The sequence below is a fragment of the Rhea americana genome, unplaced genomic scaffold (assembly GCF_003343005.1).
Source record: "Rhea americana isolate MKP2758 unplaced genomic scaffold, rheAme1 scaffold_62, whole genome shotgun sequence".
Classification (NCBI taxonomy): domain Eukaryota; kingdom Metazoa; phylum Chordata; class Aves; order Rheiformes; family Rheidae; genus Rhea; species Rhea americana.
This window is the reverse complement of record NW_028186779.1, coordinates 168275-185253: the sequence shown is the minus strand read 5'-3', so window position 1 is coordinate 185253 and position 16979 is coordinate 168275. Positions and strand designations below refer to the sequence as shown.

The 16979-nt window shown below is 36.8% G+C and overlaps 1 protein-coding gene across 2 annotated transcripts in view; it reads left to right on the top strand.

The window, feature by feature from the left end:
* The window catches only part of CNTNAP2 (contactin associated protein 2), a 1098090-nt gene that overhangs the window by 1025519 nt on the left and 55592 nt on the right, over positions 1-16979 (top strand). For both annotated transcript variants that reach the window (XM_085320206.1, XM_085320205.1), the window contains one exon: positions 11120-11213. In XM_085320206.1, coding sequence (XP_085176332.1) covers positions 11120-11213 — 94 coding nt within the window. The remainder of the gene's footprint in view (positions 1-11119; positions 11214-16979) is intronic.

Below are 16979 nucleotides of genomic sequence, written 5' to 3'. Positions count from 1 at the left end.
AATTCAGAAGTCCTACTATTGCTGTACCCTGAAAAAAGACTTCCGTGAAATCTTGTTTATTCTCCAGAAGGAAGTTGATTTTGTGACTTACCTGGCTGTATTTTGTAAATAAGAGAGCTGATAGGAACAGGGATGCATCTGTTCTGTTGATTGTTCACTTGAAAATGAGTCCTGCTTTCAAATGAAAACCCTTCATGATATTTGAAGATACAGATGATATGTTAGAAATAAAATTTTCCTCAGTATCCAGAGGACAAGTCATAAAGTATGAGTTTTCTCTTGCAGATCTGAGCAATGAACATTTGTGTAGACTTTTATTTCCTGCTAAATCTTTCTCCAACCTGATGAGCATCTGGTTTGCTTGCTTTTAAGTAAGACAGCTTGCTTGCCAGGTGCTGTTGCTCATGCTTCCACATCTCCATGTGGCATAAAAATGTCACAAGAAGGATTTAATTCTCATCAAAGCTTCCATTCAAGAGCACTCAGTTAGTTTTTCTGAGATGTTAACAGCAAGTTCATACTTAGAATACCTGTTTCTCTAACTTACTGTAATAACCCAGTAGTGCCAGAGAGATTTAAAAAATCTGCAGTCAGGCAATAAATTGCTACCATATGAACTATGTGAACCTGAGTTTTATCATGATTCTCAGGTGTTTTACTTCTATATAAATGCAGTAAACGATTCATTATGGGACTCTGTGAGACCTCACCAGTCTTGTAGAACAGGTGACAATTGACTACCTGCATAAAGTCAGAGTTACTGTCCAGTCAATCAGAACTTGAGTCAGACTTTGAAATAAACATATAAAAAATACAAAAATATCTAATTTATCCTCAATATAAGCACARGAACAAATATTTAGTGCAAATTATTTTCATTAGAATTATATCCGTATTCCTAACAAACTAAGGTAGTCAAGACTGATCGTAGTAGCAAAGACCGTCAAAAAGGTTTTGTGGTTCAAATTTTTTCATTCAGTGACTGCAGGGAAATCAATGATTAGTTCTACATTAAATAACAACCTCCTATTTGTGATGTCAACAGTTTCTCAATGATAAGATTTAGGATATACAGTTGCTTTAGGCTTCAGGAAAACAAAATGACATAAATTTAGAGACAAGGATCTGCTTATTTTCTATTGTTTCAGTGTTTGTGKGGGGGGGAAACTTTGCTAAATGAAAATTCCTATCACTCACCTCTTCCAAAATACCAATGGCATACCTCCAGGGCTGTGTAAGTTCACCTGTAGAAAAAAAAAAAAAAGAAAAGAAAAAAAAAAGAAAAAAAAGAAAGAAAGCCTGACAGATGGGGAATGTATTATCCTAGTAAATGACATTTCAAGAGCTGAGCTTTAGGTCATGTAGGGCAAATTTTATTTGGTTTGACTTCATTAAAAGGTTTAATGCTTCAGCAGGATATTTTCCATGTCATAAAAACCAGAACACTCTTTACCAAGTTTTCATGGGTGATTAAAGCTATTCCCACATCAATAAAATACTTTTTTTAAGAAAGCCAAGGATAAAAATCTCCCTAGAAGAGATTCTAATCTAAAATCTATTGAAGTGAATGGAGGGACTTCCATTCAAATTATGCTCTTAAAGAACTGTGACAGTTGCATACTTAGTGCAAGAATCATACCTCCTGCTACAAGTCCCCACAGTAAAATAAAGATGGAATCTGTATCACAGGCCAACTTGTTCTACCTTCCTTTGCTGTTTATATTTCTGTTCCATTGCACAAAAGCCATATCAGCATGTTACAAAATTAAAAATATGATGTGCTTTAGTTTTCAACAGAACAAAGTTGATAGTCAAAACACTTAGATGTGGACCTCTCAGCTTCCTTACTTAAATATTCCTGTATAATGTCAAGAAATTTCCAGTTTTTCATACCTTGCAAAGTCATTTGTAGGAATAGATTATGAACCACAGCTTCTGATATCCTCTAGCCCAGTGGTTTGTGCAGAAGTACTACTCTAAGCATTTAATGGAGCTTAAATGAAAGCAATTTCAAAGCAATGGCAATGTGTCTGGTGGTGAATCCAGTCAATCTGTTTCACAGTTGTAACGTCAGAATGTTTTTGAAGTTATTTTCTCGTATTAAAACACTTTTCTTCGCCTGAACCCAGATTCTTAGTTTTAATTTTCTGGATACACAGTGTAAGCAAGAGATCCCTTTATAAATTGTTTCCTTCTGAAAATCCCTTCTGATATCATGCAATCTCTTAAAGGAAACCCACTCTACAAGGTAGTATTCTTCAACAAACTCYGTCTTGTTCACAACAAAATACTTTTCTCAGGGAAACAATCAAAATATACTGTCATCTTGGGACACAAAATCCAAGTTCCTGTCTCATCTGAAACCTGTCTTTCTACAAAGTTACGGGGTTTAACTTGAAGGCGAACCATTAGGTGTATGTTCCTGAGAAGGGCAAGAGCGACTTCCACAGGACTCCACTTTCCCAAGCCCGTCCATATTGTTTCAGGACAACTGGCAGTGGCCTGTGCACGTATACTCAGGAGCCCATAGTCACAGTACCAACTGCTGACTCCATTCAAAGTCAGTGTGAGTTTGAGGCTTTCTGGAAGTTTTTGCCTGAACTCAGCAGTTCTTAAAGTTCAGAACAGTCCAGAAAATGTATTTGCCTGGATCTCCTTTTTCCAGTACCATCAAAGACAAGCAGTGGAAATGCCCAGCTCCCATTAAAAAGAGTAATCACTGAAAGATTTGCCCAAGACCCAACTAAAACCTAGAAGAAACAGAATTTTTTGCAAGTTCTTACTTGCATTTTCTTACTGCTTTTGAACTCTCCACTATAGAAATAGAGATAACATTTGCAAACCCTTAGATACTTAAATAGTGTGAGTCATACAAAATTAATTCAAAACTAAGCTGAAATACAAAATAAAATGTTAAACATAGTAGCAATAAAATAAAATGGGTGAAGTGGAGCAAAGCAATCTGCATGTAGCCCTTAGCTTAAATGCAATGAATATATCAAAGATTTTTACAATTATAGATTGAATCTTTGTTCCATTACGGGGAATGGGGACTTTCCCATAGACTTCAGTGAGGCTACAACTTCAGCTACTATGATTATTGTTGCTATAGAATCACATCTACTCTCCTGTTTCATATATTTTGAAGCTTGAACAGAATATGATCACTCTGTTTGATCTCTTGCTTAACAGAGACCATAAAATTTCACCAAATGATTTTCTGCAACTAACCTAAAAGCAATGATAATAGTATAACACATTCTGTAGAAAGTCATTCTATTTAGCTTTAAAGATTTCAAATTATAGAGAATTCAGTGTATTCTTTGGCCATCGCTTCCAATAAATAAGTATTATTCCTGTTCAGAATGTACACCCAAGTTACAGTTTTAATTCTGCAGACTTCAGTATCTAACTTCAGGATCTTTATATGCACATAAAATGGATAAAAGAATTGTTTGGTGTCAGATGTCATTACCTTCCATGCTTTTTCAGAGATGGTGATTAAAACATCTTTCTGCCTTTCCTGTTTTAAATACCCAGGACTTTAACCATGGGTGAAAACACATAAGCCATAGTTAATATCAATGTAACTGTAAGCTTTTCCAACAAAACAAATGGCTTTTTTTTCTAGTCAGTTATATCTGTTACACTGAGTGGATATTTACTAAATGTTCAGGCGGTTTTAACTTTAAAGAAAGAAAGATCTTTTTTTCCATTAATAGCAGAGGCCTTCCTGCTGAAATGAATTATTTAAAATCCCTGGAGATGCTTATTTCTGCAATGTATTGCCATTCTGCAATGGCAATGTATTACTCAAAATGCAATAGAAAGGCAAACTCAGACCATTTTCTAGAGCAGAACATACATTACATCTGCATGTTTAATGCAATAGTGCTCAGTTTAGCCATAGCTGCTAAGCATTTATTCTGAATCAGAAGTCAAAGAAAATGTTCTTTGCTCAAAACGTATAGTTTTTTCATGAATAAGCGACCACAAGGCATAAGAAAAAGCTGTTGATAGGAGTTTTAAAAATTAAAGAAAGCTTACATTGATTTCGTATTTCATTCCTATAACGCTAAACTCCATATGTGTTCCTAGATATGAAGAAATACTGACAGACCCTGATCTTTGTTTTACTTAAAATTTCCTCCAAGTCTAATGATGTTATGAAAGTTTTAGAGGACTGGTTGCTCAATCTTTAAAATTTTCTGTAAATAACTGTAAGAAACAGCAGAGCAGAATTTAAATTCTATGCATCAGAATCAGAAGTGAATGAGTAATTCACACCTTAATGATTTTCTTACCTGTTCTTTTGTGCTTACAGAATATCCATGAGCTACTAGAAGTTTCCTTGACTTTATCCATCATTGAACTTACTCAACTTTTTTGTTTTACAACAGAACTTACAATCTTTCAGGGAAAGACAGCAATATAGGTAGTCAGGAAGCTCGTAAATGAGCCGTTTCTACTTTTCTTTTTTGCAAAATGAAATTGGTAAGTGGCATCTGCCATGATAAACGAGCACATCCCTACAGAGTCACAGCCTGCTGAAAGTCAGATGAAAGATTTTCATAAGCAAGGATCTTTTTCACTCATCAGTAAACAAGAGACTAGAACATCATTACCCTAAAGATTGGGACACTGGAGACGTTTTCCTTTAATTGGCAAATACGCAACTCTCATTGAAATCAGTGGGGAAAATGCAATCAGTAGAGCGCCTCGCGTGCATCTGAGGGTAGCATCTCACCCTCAGGTTTCATGGTTGTAAGACCTGAGGCTGCTACCTTCCTTGTACCTGCTGCTTAGAGGCAGAGGTTGAAGCATATATCATTGCAGAATTTTTTTCCCTCTCTGTGCATCAGCTAAGAGAGTTTCAAAGCTTAAGGCCTTTTGGGCAAATATTTTTGTCTGCTTTCTGTTGTGTAAAACCACTCAGGAAGAGAAGAATTCTCTTGCACATCCATTCTTTTTGTTGCATCTTTTCAGCAAAGCCTGTATTGCTGGATTCAGAGGAACTTTTCTGTCTTCTTGTCCAAAGCTTTGGCTATATCCAGGCCATGTAGCATGATAAGACCAGTAGCTGGAATGTCTTCCTCACTCTGCAGCCCAGTTTCCATTGGAAGAAGCCAGAGCAACCAGGACACAAAGGAGCGTGGTAGGGGCTGGGAGCTCACCTAGGCTCCCTATCAAAGCACAGCATAGGGCTGCAAAGCACATCGTGCGGCTTATCTGCTTCCCAATGCATATTGCTGAAAGCTGACTTATGTTGAGACCATTTCTTTCTATAATCTGTTTCTAACAGTGAATATGGTTTCCTTAGCCTGTACAATTGCTGTTTTGGCATCAATTTTTATTGGAATTACAGAAATAAATAAAGAAAGAATCATTAAGTATTTTCAGTCTAACACTAAGCCTAAAGAAGCAAAAACGTAGCATGAAATAGATGCTTTTCATTATATGGCAGCACATATTGGACAAATTAATGTCCTGTGAAAGTCATCTTTAGGCACATGGAGTAGATATCTTTCATTTTAATAACTTGGCATTATATAACCCTGCTATTGCTTCTGTTAACATTTAATGTAATTCATGTATTAAACAGAGCAATAAGAAGTCCACAGATATCAGAAAGAAATACCAGAGAATTGTTTAAATTGAAAGCAGCCATACAGAATAGTGTCCTTTTCATTATTGGTGCCTCTGTTAGATTTTGAGATGTCTATCTAAGTTTCCATTTAAATTTTATCCAGATTTTCATATTTTTTTATATTGGGCCAAATTATCCCAGGATATTTTTTATTAGAGCAACAGTGTTTTCAGGAAAATATAGGAGTTTATAGCAGATAAGAGACTTAGGTTTTTAATGAGAAAACAACTTCATATATTTATTTTTTTATGCAGTGTGTCCTGTGTTGATCAGGTTTCCAATTTAAATCCCTGATAAAGACCTTATTATAAAAGACTGTGGTTGATTTTTATAAAAGCTGCGGTAGACAGATCAGTGTATTAATCTGACAAACAGATTTGGAGTTGTTCCTAAACTGTATTAACTGTCTTAGCTATACCACTGTAGAAATTTAATCTGAAGAGCTTAAAGCACAATGCAAACCTTAAGTTAGCTTTACACCATGCCAGTAAGGTCCAGATGGGTGAAGTGAGGCTGCAGGTCCACAGTGGTCTAAGCCAGTCCAGATCGCTGGCTTTATGGTCCTCACTACTTCTCTTGATCTACTACTCATGCATACGCTCTGTGTTACCCTAGGTCTGCACTAGTCTGCTCCACAATAAGCTAGGTCAAGGACCTAACCTGGCAGACCTGACTTTACAAAAGCTCAGTGAAGCACCAGTGCCACACTAAGGAAGGAACTGAATTATGGTAGCATCAGCTATGATCACCCTAAACAATTATGAACCTGGCCCCTGAATCTTCTCCTTTTGTGTTGTGTTAAAAATATACAGTGTCTTCAGTTTCTCAGTTTTTTTTCCTAACCTCTCTGCAAGTGAGTAATCATCTCTCCTTCACCATAAAGAATTCAGATTTCAGTCAACCCTGAAAGCCAAATACTATCACCTATTTGATTCTCATACTGTCACCTTCACCTAAAATGCTGTTGTGCTTGGGAGGAACTCTACATCCTGCCTCATTATTTTCATGGGCTCTCGTGCCTGTCTGTGATATCTGCTGTCTCTTATTCTAAATTTGTAAGCATTTTCGAGCAGGAACCATCATATTGTTGAACAACAATGCATATTATTGCACTTAGCACAGTAAAAGACCTTGTCCAGGACAAGATAGTCTTTTAATACAAATAATAAATCATTATAATAATACAGAATAGGAATATTACATTGGTTGTGATGATAATACATCCAGTTCTTGATCCTGCTATTACTGAAGTCAATAGCAAAGCTCTATTGACTTCAGCTGGTGCAAGATTAAGCATTATAGCATTATTGTTGCATAAGATTTTGAAAATCTTCTTTATAAAATGTCTTCAGCATAAAGAAGTTTATAACACAAACATACATTGGATTGACAATGATACAGATATAGATACATATACACACTCAATATGTATAAATATATATATATATATTTATATACCGTAAATATTTGTATATGTCCTTTGAATATATGCATATACATATAAGAAAACCCTGGATAAACTTAACAAGAGACAGAATTTTTATGGAATTTGTCTTATTGTGTGGGTTTATTTTCCTAAAATAAAAAGGGGATGTAGACATTATATTTGCCTTAATCTCTGTTAAGATTTGTTGTATTATCAAGAAAAAGAAATATCATTTTGCTGAACTTATATTTAAACCCCAGCAACTTCAGCTCCGGGCAGTCTGGTTGGCTTGAGGTGACTTGAGAATTGAAACTGCAAGTTCCCTGCAGAGTCAGTCTGTGTGGTGCTCAAAGCCACGCTGTGGCTTTTTCTTTAGCTCAAATGAAATTAATGAGTTTTTAAATAAAAGTACCTGTAATGAAAAATCTGAAATATAATTTAAAAACTATAATTTAACACAATTTCATGGCATCAAATGGTACATATGCAAAGATTTTATTTTATTTTCATTAAATAAAGATATATATATATCTTCTTTTCAATTGTCATTTGACAGTAGTAATTCCATTTTTATTATGTGTTTTATATAAGAGTGATGTAGCCTGGTATTTCATATGAAGATTGTAGGCTATTCAATTCTAGCTGCTTACACTTGAGCACCCACTGGATGGCAGTAAAATACAACTTTGGAAATAATTCAGTGTGTGGTCCTTCTACTCATTGACCTAAAAAAATCTTAGATTAAGTACTTCTGAAAAACATATTTCCTTTATTAGATAGCATCAGTTTAAAACAAAGATGAGCAATAAAAAACAAGAAGACAGAAATCTAACCATTTTCTCACTTTTGTCTTGTGGTGAGCTTGTTTCATTTCAAGTCCTAGCATCAGAGAAGGGTATCTCTTACAAAGTTTGGATGTAGAAATCAATCAAAGCTTCCCCACTGATACAAGAGATTCCAGAGCTGCCGATGGGATTGGAGCTGGCTCTGCCTCTAATCAGAAATGTTTGCCCTCTGTTTGATGACAAGGCCATAAATTTAAGTATCCACAGATCTAAAATGCAGTGTCATTCTACCCAGGAGTCAAACTTCAAACGGAATTATTGAACCCTTAAAAAGATTCATAATTGAACCCATTCTGAAATCTTTGCTTAACTGAAGCTGGATCTGAAAAATATGTATGGGTGGATAGATTCAGTTACTGATTCAGTATAACAGGTCAATTAAAAGCTGATATCCCTAAGCGGTAAGCTCTAACTGTTAGGGTCTGCAGTGCGACCCAGGGTTCGAGTCTCTTTGTTGCCTTCCGGGGCTCCCATTTGCAGCAGGGTCTTTTGCTTCTGCACCCTGACCCTGAGCTCTGCCATGCCGAAATCTCAAACGCTCAAGGCAACACCAGGTCGCTGCAAGGATTTTTTTTTACTATTATTTTTATTTTTAGTCGACCAAGATCACCTCTAAGTGAACTGTTCCAACTGGGGGGGACCTGCCCATAGCTCTGGTTCCTATTGTGCTGTGCCAGAAAGCTTCGTGGTCTTGCTGCCAGCAAGGCCCTGCTAGTCCTGCTGCAGCCCATCAGTTTGAGCTTTTGCACAGAGATGCCATCAAATAGCCTGTGTAGGTATCTCTGCAGGTGATTCTGTGCCACAGTGCTGTGCATATGCAAATATGGATTTATCAGAAGACCAGAATAAGAGCAGGGAAAGGGGAGAGGGCAAGGGAGTGCCAGTCCCTGGCCTTTTGCACCCCTGGTATGAAACTGGCACCATTTCCAGAGATGTGCAGCTCATGCCCACATGCCAGCTTGAGGGATTTGGTGAAATATGGTGCCATTCTTCTGGGATTGCAGTCACAGAATAATGGTATCTTTTCATTTATTTTAAATGTGACTGCYAATATGCATTTTTGCCAGGGATGGCAGATTGCTCATGGTGAGGTTTGCCACACCCTTTTCACCACAATCTCAGAAGAGCTTCTTAGCAAATACAGCATATTTGATAACCTGAGCTACAAAACCTGAGGCTTCGGTGATATATTAGGTATTCTGGGCCCAATTTACAGGATGCCTTAACGATAAAACCTAGACCTCAAAGCTGCTGTTATACTGCATGGACAGAGGCAGAAAACAAGCCTGGTGTTCTTGCAGTGACCTGTACTGCAAAGAAACAACCTGTAGCTATGCATGGCTAACATAGAGATTGTGTTTTAATCCATTATGGGCCAGCCTTTCCACATCCTGAATTCTCGCTAAAGACAAAAGGAATTTCACTGCACCACAGCTGACAGTATTTGTGCGTACTCTTTATTTGTGCGCATAAATGCTTATAGCGATTCATCTTTTAAAATGATTTTTCATTTCCAGATATAGCCTACCAGTTAGCATTATCTGGTAGGGACAGCCTTTGTATTAGGTAGGGTTGAGCTTTTTATTACCTTTCCTATACTTTCTCTGATAATGGATACTTGGACCATCTAGGGCTCTAGAACATCACCACAATACATTGATATATAAATTGATAGTTAATAATAATTATTACCAGTTATTAGTATCTAGTCAGATTAATGATGATCTGATTGACCCCAACACCAGCATGCCATGTCACAATGAAAAGAAATATTTACACAGTGCGTTTGATTGATTTTGGAGAAGGAAGAACTTAAATGTCAACAATATTGACAAATACCAGAAAACATGATAGTATATCAGATTATTTTACTAGAGTTATTTATTTTACTTCGGCATATTTTATGTCAATGTATAAGGAGAGCCAGGTATATAGCATCCTTATATGTCAAAGGAGAACCTGGCAAATGAATCCTGTGCAGTCAGAATGCATCAGAAATAATTTGAAATAATAAGAAATGCAGGCAGTGAAGTTACATGAGGATAAAATCTTGGGATATTAGAGACTGGTGAATCAGGTTTTTGTGCATCTTTTCATCAATCTTTTCCTGCTAAGCCTCCCCCAAATCTATAACTTAGTTTAATAAACGTACTGACAAATGTCATGACAGTTCTGAGATCTGAGCCATTACTGTATTTGTCGGCTGAAATAAGAAGAGAATATTTCTCACGCTTTGTATGTCTGCAGCTTTCATTACCAATGGGTCTGATGCTTGTGATGGATGCTAGAGCACTGGTTTCCCTTTCACCAGAGAAACCAGCAGCAAGCACTTAACTCTAGTTTATACTTAGTAGGACCTGTTGTGGTTGAGATTGGTAACCTTTTGTATTTTAACTCATTGTATTCACTCGATTGCAACTGTTAAGAAAGTATTTGTTTCAATTTGAAATTATATAACTTAATTTCAGTTCAAAGATGTATTTTTGTTCTTCATTAAAAATCTGAGGAAAGCTGTTGTTACTTATGAGTTTATGAGATACTGTGAACAAACTCAAATTTATTTCCAAGTAAGAAAATTTGCTGCTTTTTGGTATATATACGTCAAAAGTCTACAGCTTAATATTGGGAGATGAACAGTTGTCATTTTCAGGAACACTGATGGCTAAGTTCTAGATCATCAGTGTGCCGGCTGGTTATGATCAGTTAAAAATCACTTCTAAACATATCTGCGAGAGCTCTTTTGGCATCTGCAGTGACTATTTTCTCCATCTATTAGGTATTGGCACTTCTCATGTTGGGGTTTTATGGGATAGTATAAAAAAGACAGAAGCACTCTTCCTGAGTTTTTATAGTTTTTATCAGAAGTTTTATTATTGTTATTTTAAGCAATTATACTGAAATATACTCAATATACTTGAGCAAAACCTGAGATAAATCTAGAACAGCCAGAAAAAGTAAATGCCCTATGTATGGTTTTTCCAGATCTTACAAAACTTAAAAGGTGGCAGAGATGGGGCAAGGAGTGTTAACTGTTATTTTGCCTTTTTCAAAAATAAATCAGAACGTTTGGAAACGGAGTTATAAGAGGTGGCATAAACTCCACAGGGTTTATGCCTGTGATTCAGTGATTCAGTAGCACTATTAAAAGGTTAAAAGGGCATATCAGTTCAAAATACTTATCTTATTTTTTTCTTTACCCAGCTTGATCACTATCCTCCAACAACTTACAGCCTGCCAACAGCATCTGACATTCAGTTCAATTCCCCAAAGGCACTCTTCCTAGGAAAAGTTATAGGTAAGATTTAATTTTATGCTTGGTTATTTTATCAGATATTTGTAGAGAATACTGAAAAACATAAGCAAATGTGATTATGTTATATGTGTAGTGCTTGCAGTAGGACACTTGATGGACATCTCAGTCTTGATTAGAAGATGGCGATGTTGGAGTTTACACCTTAAGGAAGAGTTATGTTCATGTGGTCATATAGGCTGAGGTACACATAGATAGATGATAATCTGGCTAATCTATAGAGAAATCCAGATATGAGGCAGAAGGACATTGGTGACATCACATTTGTGCAGTTGCATCATACTCTAGGTGTCAGGTGGTGAGAATATGAGGAAATCAGTAAGACTGCTGCTTCTCTGAGAAGATGCGGAAGTTATTTTGAATGGTATCATTCACTGTGAATTATTGCATGCTTTATATGATGCCTCTTTCCATGCAGCCTTCTTATCCCCTTGCAATCTCTTGTGGCATAACTATCTCATCCCTCCGGCAATAGTGGCACTCTCTCAGTGAGGCCCACCAGCTAGCTCCTTTGGATGTCTGTAACACCTAAAGGAATACTCATCCTCTGTGTATTTTCCATCCTTTTTATGGACATCTGCATTATTTTTCAGTGCGGCAGCTTCCTGGCCACCTCCTCGGCTGAAATCAAAAAGCAAAGCAGAGGCATCTTAAACTGCCTTGGGTTGCTTTTAGGCCATCCTGGTTTCCAGTGCTTAATTTTTGCTGTACCAGCATCTTGAACAAATTTACAAGGTTACTCACTTTAGGAAACAACTGTTTTCCTGACATTTACACCTTCTAATGAGGGATTTTTCCTCTTTTCAAGGAGGAGTGGTATTAATACTGCTTCCTTTTAGTACTTTCCACAAGGACATGACTGATTGAACTACAGTGAAGTGTTAAATTCAGATAATTATAAATTTTTCTTTATTCAATGGTATAAAGTAGTAACTTGTGAAGTGCAAGCACTGGTTTTTGAAATAGAATTGCTAGTGTGGCTTTCCAAAGACACAGTTTTCCATTTGCTTTGTTTTTAAAAATTAACTTGTTGAAATTCTGTGAAATAGGAAATAAAAAGCCTCTAAAGGGGCTGATTAACAAGAGAGACTTGAATTCTGGTTATCTCAAAGTCAGTTCAGTTTAGATGGCACAAAAGAATGCGAAGTCTCGTTTTGGCAACTCTGGAAACTGGGTGTGTTTCCAACTCACCGCACTGAATTAGGGCACTTAGGCTAGTACTGATTCTTATCCTCAGCCAAACTGCTGGCCAGCCTCATCATTAAATTCAGAGCAAGGAGATGAAGCACTTGAGGCAGAGCGTTAAGCAACTGGCATAACCCTGCAGGCGAGGAATGAGGCTTGAGTCTTTCCTGACAGATATCTGTTAGCGAAAACAGGGAGCTAAAAAGCTACTGTTTGCTGAAGGGAGTTACAGTGCTCGTCTCCTGCGACAGACTCACTGCCGGAGTGGTTCTGTCATCTCTGAAATGACAGTTCTCTGCAAAGTTTCAGGTGTTTTCCAAAAAACTACCAGAGTATGGCAGCATTGCCTCTTCATTTCAGTCTTCTAAATAAGCTTGACTCTTTTGAAGGATTGTTTGGATCCAGCTAAAACTGGAGTATTTCCTCATCTTTATAGTTGGGCAACACTTTGGGAGGAAGCTGAGCAAGGCGTGTGAGAGACAATATAGAGATAGGACTAGAATGCAGAAAATATTGTAGCAGAAAAGATGTATGAAGGGGTGAAGGGAAAGAAGAGGCTAACACCAAACACGTAAAAGAAAACTGTACAGTGCTGTGTGAAAAGTAAAAAAAAAAAAAAAGGAAGAAAAACAAAATGAAAGAGAAAGCAAGAAATAATGTGTACAATACATTATATACTGAATACAGAGTAGGTAGACAGAACTCTTCAAGCAGAATGATTTCTTAGTCCTTTAAATTGCTGAGGTGACAGATGTACCTAGCAACAGAGTCAGGTAATCACATGGGTGCAACAGGAACATAGACAGGAGATTTAGTCTTTGGGCTGATCATTTCTGAGCTGAATTTTTAAGCTTACTCCTATCACTATACAGTCAGAGTCCTCCCAGGTGTCTCCCACATAACCCCTTGCCCGAGTATTGGTTTCTTTGCTGTGTTTAACCATTCTGAAGCTTTCTTTAGGCATTCTTGAAGAATAAACAGGCTGCAAGAACTGGGCACCTCAGAGGGTTCATGATACATCCTTTCACACCTAGGTTACTTGCTGACAAAAAGGCATGATAACCATCTTACAGGCATTTTGATCCAAATGAAATGAGTTATCAGCATAGCTCAGTTTGTACAGATCTAAACCCACAACATGTGGGTTTATGTGAAGACATTTGGCTCATTTACAAAATATTGTAGACCTGGTTGAAAATAGAGTTTTGAGTATAGCCTGGCTGTCTCAGGTGATCCTAGCAAATGAGAAATGAAGCTTAACTATTTTGTCTGCAACAGTTAAGGATCATAGGATTCACTGAACTTTTTCAGAATAAAGAAATATAAAAACAATAAAGAAAAAGTAGCAGAGATCACTGAATCTAAGTTGATTTTTATTACATAACAAGGAAAGTTTTAAATACCTGGGAGCTTCTAGTTTGTATCCCTCTCACTCTTTATAAGCATGGCAAACTGAAAACATAGATTGAAGGGCAGTTCTAAATCTGACATTTGGATCTGAATGAAAGATGTATGAAAAAGTGAACATAATCCTGATAATATCTATCCCACAAATGCATATGGTACAGTTGAAGATTGTTACCAGAGGACATAAAGAAGTCACAGCAAACTGCTTCCCATTTTCAGTTCCTCTGCTAGCTTACAGGTTGGAATGGGAAAAATTCTTGGAATACCCTGAAGGAGTGATATGTGGGTAGGTTATACTTCTGTTTTCCTTTGCTATCTGGTGACTTTAAGCCTCAGACAACTACTTCCAAATTTTTTAAGATGATATATGTTATCCATTGTTATAAACTGCATTATGCATTTGTTGTATACTGTGCATCCTATTACTCCTCAGACTGATCACTTCCATTTTTTAGCTGCATATGATTATTGTAGAGCAGTAGGAAAGATGCCTTTGCTTCCTATCCTTTGTTTATGCTTCTTTCTTTGCAAAATATGATATTTTGTTCCATAAAAGAATAAATTGGTTCTAAAGAAACCAAAAAAAAATCTATTCTTTCTGCCAGAAAAAAAAATCAACCTATCTACAGAGACACTGATTTACTGGTGTAAAATTGTTGCATGAATGCTCATCACATTGATTAGCTTTACTGTATAACTCTCAGGGGAATGTTGACTGAGAGAACAGCAAGGTTAACCTTCTTATATGAGTTTAGCATTTTGAAGGGCAAAGTAGATGCAGAATTCAGTATTTTTAAAGCTACTAATTGTCACATCATACTGGCTAGACATTTTTCAGTGAACCAGAGGGATTCGCACCAACTGAAAACCTGAATACATATATCAAGTTACAATTTGCATCCACCTACAATTACATTCTTTAAATAGGCAATATGGGAGTAGATTCATATTTTGTTGCTAGTCTGTCATCAGTTATATTCAGTTTCTATTATTCCCATACTATGCAAGTCTTATTTGTCATCAAAAATGAATGCGGGGCCTTATTTTTGAAGACAGATGGGTTTTTGAAGAGCACTTTGGAACAATTCTACTTCAAAACTGTTCTTCTGCCTGTCTTATTTCCATTTTTATTAGAGTTATTTGCATAGGAACAGCAGATTCTGCCGCAGCTGTGCTTGCTGTAATAGCTAATCTACTGCCAGTCAGAAATGATCACTTGCACAACACCTACTACAATGTGACACCAATTCCTGCTGTAGGTGTTACAACAATATGGCTGATTAATAAAACAGTGGGGAAACATCTGCATGCCTCATAATTGTTCATAATATTTTCTGTAAATCAGGAGGCTCACCTTAGAAACATGAAAAAATGATTGAACTGCAGTTGTAATCAGGGAGCATTTTTTGTACTTTAAGTTGAGGTGTTTTCTGCTTTCTTGAAATAATTTCCAGAAAATGCTGTTGTGCATTGGCTTCAAAACCACCAATAGAAAATACATTTAGTCTTCTGGGCAATTGAAAATAAAGGCTTTCAGTCTATGGTTCTTATACAAGCGAAATTAAATATGATTTGAGGTGTGGAAAAAAAGCAAAGGAGGCATTGAATGCCATTTCAGATGGGTGTGCAGTAATAAAAATATAGCACTAAAGAAATGCAGGGTATTTATAAACAATTTGGAAGGTCATTGGTAATGTTTCAAAGAAGATCTTTAATATGTTATTTAATCATATCTACCAACACAAACAAGGTAAGAGCTAAAAGCTCTTTACATCCTCCTGGCAGGCTACAGCGATTTCAGTTTTCCAGACTGCTTGATGGCATAGTCTGTATTTCATTACTTAAGTAAAAGTATTTCTTTGAGATTTTGTTTGCATTAGTAAAGAATTAGTTATACAAACATGATTTTTTGAAAGTGTCATTCTGCTAAACAGGAATAGTTTAAGGATTCCTTAATGAGATACTTGGTTCAACCCAGATAACTATCATTTGGAAACCATAAACGTAGTACAAGTCACCAATAGCACAGACATGATTATCAGTTTCCAGGCTCATGGCTGGCCCTGCGACTAATCTGTGTAGGCTGCTTCTGCCTCTGCCTCACCCCAGTCTTTAGGTGTTTCTAATACAAAAGTAGCAAAGAGAAAGGACTTAAAGGGCTACCTTCCTTCTTACAGAAGCAGCTGGCATCACTCTGCAACAGTGATCCTGGAAAACACCTTAGGGGCATGAATTCTTCTCTCAAAAAGAAGATTCCTCAAAAAGAAGAAGTAGATAGTAGAGGAGATAAATGACATTGTTTGCATTTGGCTTAGGTAAGGTGTAGAAATGGGAGCTGCTTTTTGCCTGCATGCCATCTTTCCATACATAGATATTGAATAATATGAGACAAAGTTTCAAAATTCACAAGCAGCAGGTACAATGGTAATTCTTTTTGCTACTAAATTACTGCTATTCTTTACTACTACTTTGCTTTCTATACAATAAGCCTGGCAGTTTAATGCTTCAATACTTCTAGCTGAAAAACAGAAGTAACSTAAAACATAATTCATCCTACCAAARACATCAAATCTTTTCAAAAATGGTTAAAAATTCTTCAAAGATTTAATATTGCCCATCTCTCGGACCTCAGATCTGTTTGTCTGTTTATCTCTCTCTGTTATTAGGGTTCCTGGTAAAAGTGGAAATGTTCCTCAGTTATTCTTATTAAAACAAAAAAAAAATAAATAAAATAAAATAAATTTTTCTTTCAGACATCTGAGCTTTTGACCTGTATGTTTCTCTGTGAGATCCTACCTGCAAACCCTATTCAGAAAGGAACACTTCCCAGCTACAGTCCCCCCATCAGAGGAGAAGGCGTAAGCACTTTGAGCTRCCTGTTGCACCCAAGTAACTTCTGTGGCAGATGTCAGGATAGTCCAAATGGGTTTCATTTTTTGTTTGAAAACTGAACTGAAGAGGAGAAKCCAACAATATTCATTGGTACTATTCATCTCTCATCAGTGCTGTGCCTTCTTTCCATTTTCCAGAGTACTGTGCAATTCAGTTCTTGCTGCACTGGCCAGCTGGCAGCTCCAGAGAGGCAAAAGGTAGACTCCAGGCAAGCTGGACTAAATTAGACTCTCCGGTAATCACAGTAGTCATGAGCATAGTCAACTC